Below are 8,582 nucleotides of genomic sequence, written 5' to 3' on the forward strand. Positions count from 1 at the left end.
AGAAGCTACACCGGTTATTCAAATAGAACTTAATACAGTGAAGGGGGAACGGGGTGTAAAGTTGGTAACCAGGTAACTGGCAGGATAAAAAGAAGCCCTTAGGGTATTACGGAGGTTGCCACAGGGTTTAGCTCCCATCTGCAGGGCTAAGGAGACAAAGGGGACAATTGGACTTGTTAAAATGGGAGGCTTGAAGGAGAGTCCCTGTGGAGGTGAGGAGGAGGAGCTACTTGGCCAGTGATGCTGTCTCTAAGTTTAGAGAGAGGGTCCCCTGGGGCTGGCACCCAACGTGATGGTGGCTCAGTGGAACCAGTTCGTGGGGTTCTGGGAAGGGTACAGACCGGCTCGGCCAGGGCCAGGCCACCAGAGGGAAGTGCTGCCCCTGGGTGAAGGCGGCTTCTGGGGAGATGCTCACGGAGCCGCCAGCAGACAGGACATCCACAGGAAGGAGAGGGACCCTTCCTCCTCCTCTAGCCTCACGGTCTCCCTCCAGCGATGGGATGGGCAGAGCCTAACATGGAGCTGGAAGTGTGGCTTGTGGACTACGGCCCCTGCATCACAAAGCGGAGGCTGAGACAATAACTCCCCACCTGGTCCAGAGAGAGAAAGTATGGTTTTTTTTCCAAATATTTATTTAAGTCATCTCTACACTCAATGTGGGGCTTGAACTCACGACCCCAAGATCAAAAGTCACATGCTGTGTCTGAGCCAGCCAGGAGCCCTGAGTGTGTATATTTTTGAGGGTGTTGTTACATACATAGTAGAGCCAGTATAGCTTGGTGGTGACGAGCTCTGAGCCTCAGTTTCCCCATCTGTAAAATGAGTAAGGATAACACCCACCAGCTGGAGTTGTTACGTGGCCGAGGCCACAGTGAGATCGTGTGTGTCATGTGCTTAGCAGGGTGCCTGACACAGTAAACATCAGTTGCCATTAGTATTGATGTGGCTGCAAGTCTCTTGTGAATACTGCCAAATTGCCCTCTATAAAGGCTGTGTGCTTCCACGAAAACAGAGGCACTTTCTCCACTCCCAATTGGAGGGATTTATAGTTAGTACTTTTTTTGTTCCTTCCCTTCCCTCTCTCCCTGGTGCTGTCATAGTTCTGCCTCCAGTAGATGCTCGATGGTTGCCACGTATCAGAAAGAGCAAAGGACCATCGTGGCATTGTTAACTCCTTAACAACTCATAAAAGAAAATGTTTTGGGGCCCCTGGGTGGCTCAGTTGAGCATCCGACTTCAGCTCAGGTCACAATCTCATGGTTTGTGAGTTCAAGTCCTGCATCAGGCTTTCTGCTGTCAGTGCAGAGCCCACTTCAGATCCTCTGCCCCCCTCTCTCTCTGCCCCTGCCCCCCTTGCTCACTTGCTCTCTCGAAAATGAATAAGCATTTGGGGCGCCTGGGTGGCTCAGTCAGTTAAGCATCGACTTCAGCTCAGGTCATGATCTCATGGTTTGTGAGTTAAAGTCCTGCATCAGGCTCTCTGCTGTCAGTGCAGAGTCTGCTTCAGATCCTCTGTCCCCCTCTCTCTGCCCCTCCCCTTCTCTCTCTGTCTCTCTCAAAAATGAATAAACATTTGGGGCGCCCGGGTGGCTCAGTAGGTTAAGCGTCTGACTTCAGCTCAGGTCATGATCTTATGGTTCGTGAGTTTGAGCCCCTGCTTTGGATTCTGTGTCTCCCTCTCTCAGCCCCTCCCCCCCACTCATGCTCTGTCTCTCTCTCTCAAAAAATAAATAAACATTAAAAAAAGAATATATTTTAAAAATTAATAAACATTTATTTAAAAAAAAGAAAAATGTTTTTTGGTTTTTGGGGTTTTTTTGTTTTTTGTTTTGTTTTTTGGTTTTTTGTTTTTTTTTTTTACAACAGAGAGGCCTAATTTCCAAGAGGTTTAGGTTAAGTGAATTGGTGAGGAAGAGCTGAGTGCTCTTCCTAGCCCCCTTTTTTATATTAGGACTCTGGGTTACAAGTGTCAGAGCTCAATTCTGATTGGCTGGAGCAGGCAAGGGTGTGTTCAGACTCATTTAATAACAAAAGTCTGGAAGTAGCTCCGTTGTGCTGCTGGGAATCGTCTCTCCATCCTGTCTGCTTTGCTTTCCTCTCTGTGAGCTTCATTCCCAGCAGGGGCTTCCCACGCAGGACTAAAAATGGTTCAGCAGCCCCAGTGGAAAGAGAGCACTTCTTTTCCGTGAGCACTAGCAAAAGTCCAGAGGTGGCCTCTTAGGGCCTGGATTTGGTCATGTGCATGTGCCTGAGCTAGTCACTGTGAGCTCCAGTTATCCAAGTCTGGATCTCAGGCTTTACAGCACACCAAGGGGGGTGCCTGGGTGGCTCAGTTGGTTAAGCATCTGACTTCGGCTCAGGTCATGAGCTGGTTCATGAGCCCTGCTTCAGGTGAGTGCCGACAGTGTAGAGCCTGCGTGGGATATTCTCTCTCTCTCCCCCCCACCTTCTCTCTCTGCCCCTCATGAGATTCTCTTTCTGCCCCTCACTCACGCCCTCTCTTTCAAAAAAAAAAAAAAAAAAAAATACACCAAAGGGTTGATGGAGGATGGAGGATTGCTGGTCAGCTTTACCCAAATCACACGGACCAGGGGTGAAGAATAGGGTTATCCCATTAAAAATCAAGCTGCTGTTACTGGAAAAAGAGGTGCTGGTGAGGAACAGACAACACATGTCCACTACATCTGTCTGCCACTTTTCTGTTTTCTCTGTCTCCTTTTGTAGTCTCTGGGTCTCTCCACTGCAGCAGCCAGCATGTTTGGGAATGACGGCAGTGAGCTGGTACTGCATTTTGTGACCCAGTGCAATGCTCGGCTCACTCATGTGCTGGAAGAGGAGCAGAAGCTGGTACAGCTGGGCCAGGCCGAGTAAGTCCTGTGGCATTTTTGCTGAGGGTGGCAGTTAAGGATCAGGGGGCTCAGGCCCCACTAACAGTCTCGGGAGGCCAATCCAGGCAGAGCCGAAAGAGAGGAGCATTGAGCAGCCCCGCTGCTTTGAGGGGACTGGAACACAGCCGCCTCTCTGTGACAGCTGTAGTCAGGCCAGCATCAGGAGCTGGTGGGACCCTCCTCCCTAGCGCCGAGTAAGCAGGATAGCCCCGAGCCCATGCCTTTGACCCACAGACACACTCTTTTCTTTTTCCCCTTCCAGGAAGAGGAAGACAGACCAGTTCCTGAGGGACGCAGTGGAAACCAGACTGAGAATGCTGATTCCGTACATTGAGCACTGGCCCCGGGTACAGAGTCCATATCTAGGCTACAGGGCACCAATGCATTCGTGTTCTTAGTTCTCAGCGCCTTGCACTCGGAGGACCCTGCACAGTCTTCAGAAGCTAGCTCATTAATCCGCACAGACCTGGGGATTCTCCGTGCACTTGGTAGAGCTAGGGAGTGCGGACTTGGGCGTGCCAGAGGGAGTAACTGAGCCATCTGGGTCTCAGTTCCTAGAAGTGTGAGTGGCTTGCGTGCTGGGTCACATCGTGTTGGCTCCTGGTGGCCTGAGTGTGCTACCAGGTATTCAGTGAGGAGGAATCCATGGAGGAGATTAGAAAATGAGATTTTATTGGCCATCGTCATTAACAGGCCTGTCGTGTCCTGGATCTCAGAGGACTGGGATGTCTTTTCCAGTTGTGATGTGATGCTTGAAAATTGGAGTATTCGTTCCAAGGCTTTTTGTCCCCTTTCCTGAAGCTTCCTTTTTCCTGTTTCAAAGCATATCACAGTGTGGGCCATTCTCTTACTTAAGAAAATGGAGTCCAAGCACATCAGGAATGAGAGGGCAGCAGGGATCATCTAGTGTCCTCCACCCACTACTGAGCAATAGCGCCCATCAGCCAGTTGACAGACCTTGGAACAGCAGCGGTGCGCCTCACCCCAGGCTGCCTGTGGAGGGAGTATCGAGAGAGCGGAGTCCTGTCCCCTGCCTGTGCTTGCCACGCTGGATTTTCAGACCTCTGGCCTGACTCATTCCACCTTGCAGTCAAAGCAGTGGAAGTGTGTGTATTGGGCCCTGACTGCCTCCTGACTCGGCACGTTTTCTTCTGGGCTACTTTGATAAGAAAAAACTTCCAGCCGAGCCAGGGCCTCTGACCCAGCTCCTGCAGGCCACAGCCGGTGGAGTTTTGAGTTGGTAAAGTGACAAGACCTTGTACTCTCAAGAGTCGATGTCTGCTAAGGAAGTGTCTCTGGGTCGTGCTATTGCTTGTATTAGTTGAAGGAGTTTTGGTTTCAGATACCAGAAACCAACTTGAGTTAAGCAAAACCCCAGGGAGGAATTTATTGTGAGGTTGCCATGGGGCATCAAGGGCAGGAACGCTGCTGGGCCCTGGGATTTGGACCTAGAAACTACCCCCAGACCCTCCTCCTAGCTCTGCTTCTACCTCCGTGTTACAGAATGGGGTGCCCTCCACCGTCCTTGCTCTCAGTACTCTTAGACCAGTCTGGACCCTCCGGCTGCCTGCATTTCCAAGTCCACGTGCCGGGGATGGAGAACCTGAGTGGGCCAGCTGAGGGTAGGGGCTGCCCCTGGCTCCCATCTGCTGTAGCCAGGGTTGTCAGCTGCCAGGAGCTCACGCCAACCGGGCAGAGATGGTGGGTCTCAGCAGGGGAGTGGGCAGGCCCTCTCCCATACCTCCGTGGAGAGGCGAGGCGCCGCACCATCCACCTGCGCTCTGTGTTCCCTGTGTGCAGTACCTGTTTCTGTCATTCTTTCCTCAGGCCCTCAGCATCCTCATGCTCCCGCACAACATCCCATCCAGCCTAAGCCTGATCACCAGTATGGTGGATGACATGTGGCATTACGCTGGCGACCAGTCCACTGATGTGAGTGCTTTCTGCAAACCCACAGGACACCAGGAGAGGCTTGGGTTAAGCATTTCTTCGGGAAGTTTGTGAAAGGTCTTTGATCACAGAGCCTTTCAGTGGGCCTGCAGTGCCACTCCTGTCTTGGAAAGGAGAGACTAGGGACAAGGAAGCTCCCTCAACAAGCCATAGTGGGACCTACGTCCTCATTCAAGGATGCACGCTCGAGCCACAAACCAGTGATTATTCCCTCTGTCCCCTCCTGGTGACACAAGCATCAGAGGGCCTGGTGACAGGGCTGCCGTTTTATACTCATTTCCCCTCAATCTCCTAAGACTCACATTCTGCGATGTGATTTCTCAGTGTGTGTCTTTCATGAGACTGATTTTATTTATTTATTTTTAAAAAAATTTTTTATGTTTATTTTTGAGAGAGAGAGAGAGAGACAGAGCATGGGCAGGGGATGGGCAGGGAGAGAGGGAGACACAGAATCCGAGGCAGGCTCCAGGCTCTGAGCAGTCAGCACAGAGCCTGATGCAGGGCTCGAACTCACAGACTGTGAGATCATGACCTGAGCTGAAGTCAGATGCTCAACCGACTGAGCCGACTGAGCCACCTGAGCCACCCAGGCGTCCCTCATGAGACTGATTTTAAAAAAGTGAACAGAACGCCATGGAGCCGCTGTTGCCTTAAAAAGGAACGCCCTCCCCCGAGCCCCTTCTGGCCTGCTTTGCCAAGAGATCGATTAGCCTTTAAACAGGCACCAGGATAGCTTCTGACTTGTTAATGTTGTCATATTTCTGGTAGGAAATTAAAAAATAAAAAGTATACCTTCATAAAAGAAGTTAATATGTAATGGTACTCTGTGGAGTCCAGGCTGGGGAGGCGAAGAGCTACTCCTGCCACAGTTCTAACAAAGGACTTAATAAGCTTCCCCCATGTCGGAGGACACCACCAACAGAGCTGGTGGGAAAATGAAATTAGCAAAGAAATTAAAGGAATAAAACACAAAGCAGCTGAGTTCGTGCTCCAGAGAGCCATTTGCTGGGCCAGCCTGAAGTGGCTGAGGGACTGGAGCCCCTCGCTCCTCTTGGGTGTTCTGAATCTGTCCGTGGGCCTGTCTCAGCCCTCACTTTACTGGTGAGCATACCATGGTTTGGTCATAACTGGCTGACCAGAGAACCTCCCCAGAATTTAGGCGGCCTAAGACGCAGTCTTTTCACAGCCTTCAAAATGGATGCATGTAGCAAAATCGCCTGGGATGCTAATCAGATGTCCAGATTCCTTGCACTTACTTCAGACCCCTTGACTCTAAACTCTGAGAAGTTGGGCCCAGGAGCTTGCATTTTAATCTCCCAGTAATTTTGTTGCCCAGCCAAATTTGAGAACACCAATGTCTTGCAGGGAAACAAATGCATCTGCGGGGAAAAGAGATCAGGAGGGACCCCTTAGTGCCCGTGGCTTTGGGTAGGAACCCCCAGACTTCCCCAGCCCACAGCAGTAGCGGTGACTTCCCGGGTGGGTTTCTTTGCAGTTTAACTGGTATACCCGCCGAGCTGTGCTGGCTGGCATCTACAACACGACAGAGCTGGTGATGATGCAGGACTCGTCCCCAGACTTCGAGGACACTTGGCGCTTCCTGGAAAACCGGATTAACGACGCAATGAACATGGGCCACACTGCCAAGCAGGTAGTTGGGGCTAGCCATTTGGGAAGCCTCCTCACTAGGCACACCCGCCTCCTCCTGAAGGCTTGCCCAGGGAGTGTGCCAGCCATTTCCCTAAGAGCCATACTTGGGCCATTTGTGGTTGTGATCATAGGCTCTTCCTCCAGTCCACAGGGTCCTCATGAGTCCCCCCTCCACCCCCGACCCCCGCTTTTGTCTTACCTGTTTCACCTTTGAGCTTGTACTGGGGGCTTAAAAGAGACTGACCCTGACTCCTTCTAGGTAAAGTCCACTGGAGAGGCACTTGTTCAAGGACTCATGGGTGCAGCAGTGACGGTAAGGACTGTCTCACTCATCCCTGCCCTCCTCCCATCCCCGTCCTGCCCTGTGACCCTTAAAACATGTGTCAATGCTCCCAAATCTTTTAAACTAGAAAACTCCTAATAAGACGGACAGTGATTCAGCCCCAGTCTCTGATCCTCAGTACCTCATCTCTTTTTTTTTTTTGCTGCCATTAAAAAACATTGCTGATTCCCAGGCCCCTCGCATGTCAGATCTGTGGATCTTAGCCATGCCTGCCGCCTTGAAAACCCCAGTCTCTCCCACTGGAGTCCTAATGGCAGGGCAAGGCCTCATCACTCTGTTTCCTTCCCTGTATCAGCTCAAGAACCTGACCGGTCTAAACCAGCGCCGGTGAGCGGGATGGGGTGTGAGCTAGAGTGCCCAGAAGAAAATCTGCAGATATATTGGAAGGGCTTTGAAAGATATGAAGTGCCGCCCATGGAACAGGGTGTTAATGAGAAAACACTGAAGGACTCCTGAGTCACTACCACAGCCACCTGGAAACCACAGAGCACTTGATACAGCTGTAGCCTGCGATCAAGCTACTTCTTCAGTTCTAAATACCAAGCCAGGCCTCCTGATGCCTTTCTGCATTGCCACTGTGTGACTGAAAAAATGAGGCTCTCATCCCAGCGTTCAAGCCACAGAAACCCAGCATGTCCCTATCTATGGTCTCACAGATACTTGATCATGTCTTAACCTTCCTAGAGTAATCTCTGGGGCTCCCAAATCAGAGTCAGGCTGTGAAACCTTTATAAAGTGGCAGCCCATCCCCAGCACAGCACAGACTTGTGCACACAGGCGTTCCTTGCACCCCTCCCCTTTCTGGTGTCCTGAGATGCTGCACCTGGGAACCCCTCAGAAAGCTGCCTCACTTGAGACTGGTGCCTGCTGGACAGTGGTGCCCAGCCTGGCCAGAGGCATGAACCCAGGCCGTTGTCGCATTACACCAGCATGTGTTGTAGGGTTAAGAGTCTGTACAAATAGTAATAAATATGTTTGAAGCAGTTTCTTGTTGCGCAGTTGGTTTCCATCTAGGCCACAGCGGGTATCCGAGACCTCAGAGGGAGACAGAAGTGTTGTGGAAAAGGCTTGAGGCTGGCGTCCAGGAGACCTGGGTTCTGGTCCTGGTGTGGCCTAGTGCTAATGGGTAATTACGGCAGCTCTGCCTCTCTGGGCCCGTGCTTCACTTCAGTAAGTGTGGGTGACAGTGGCCTTGCCCCTGACCATTACTCCCTGGGCTGCTATTTTCTATCACTAATTATTTCAGTGATCCGTTCTTTAGCATTAATAATTTTCTGTTTATACACTGGCTGAGCTCCCTTTGCAAGTCTGGTTAACGGTTGTTTTGGTCTTCTCAGGTTACAGTAACAAAATACCACAGACTGGGACTTAACAACAGATACTTGTTTCTCAGGTTCTGGAGGCTAGGAAATCCAAGATCAAGGTGCCAGCCAATTCAGTTCCTAGTGGTCTTTCTGACTTGCCACCTTCTCCCCATGTTCCAACAGGACAGAGAGAGCTCTAGTGTCTCCTCCTGTTCTTATAAGGGCCCTATTCCTACCCTCAGGACCTCTCATAACCTTCCAAAGACTCCCAACTCCAAATGCCATTGTGTTGGGCATTAGGCTTCAGCATTTTAGAGGGACACGGTTCGGCCCGGGGCGTCTGTCTCCTGCTTTGCCATGTCTTTTCTAGGTCCCCTGGGTATTGATGGGGGAAGTCACAAGCTGATCAGTGTTTCCAGTCCTTTGGCCTTTCACTGGCCCCCTTCC

General features: G+C 51.1%; 1 protein-coding gene across 1 annotated transcript in view; it reads left to right on the top strand.

Annotated features, from left to right (window-relative positions):
- COQ9 (coenzyme Q9) overlaps window positions 1-7,815 on the top strand; it is a 14,252-nt gene extending 6,437 nt beyond the window's left edge. The window contains exons 4-9 of the mRNA XM_042918505.1: window positions 2,725-2,867; window positions 3,151-3,235; window positions 4,716-4,820; window positions 6,334-6,489; window positions 6,748-6,801; window positions 7,127-7,815. Coding sequence (XP_042774439.1) covers window positions 2,725-2,867; window positions 3,151-3,235; window positions 4,716-4,820; window positions 6,334-6,489; window positions 6,748-6,801; window positions 7,127-7,162 — 579 coding nt within the window. The 3' untranslated portion in view covers window positions 7,163-7,815. The remainder of the gene's footprint in view (window positions 1-2,724; window positions 2,868-3,150; window positions 3,236-4,715; window positions 4,821-6,333; window positions 6,490-6,747; window positions 6,802-7,126) is intronic.
- Window positions 7,816-8,582: the final 767 nt, after the last annotated feature.

The sequence above is a fragment of the Panthera leo genome, chromosome E2 (genome assembly GCF_018350215.1).
Source record: "Panthera leo isolate Ple1 chromosome E2, P.leo_Ple1_pat1.1, whole genome shotgun sequence".
In the NCBI taxonomy this organism is placed as follows: Eukaryota; Metazoa; Chordata; class Mammalia; order Carnivora; family Felidae; genus Panthera; species Panthera leo.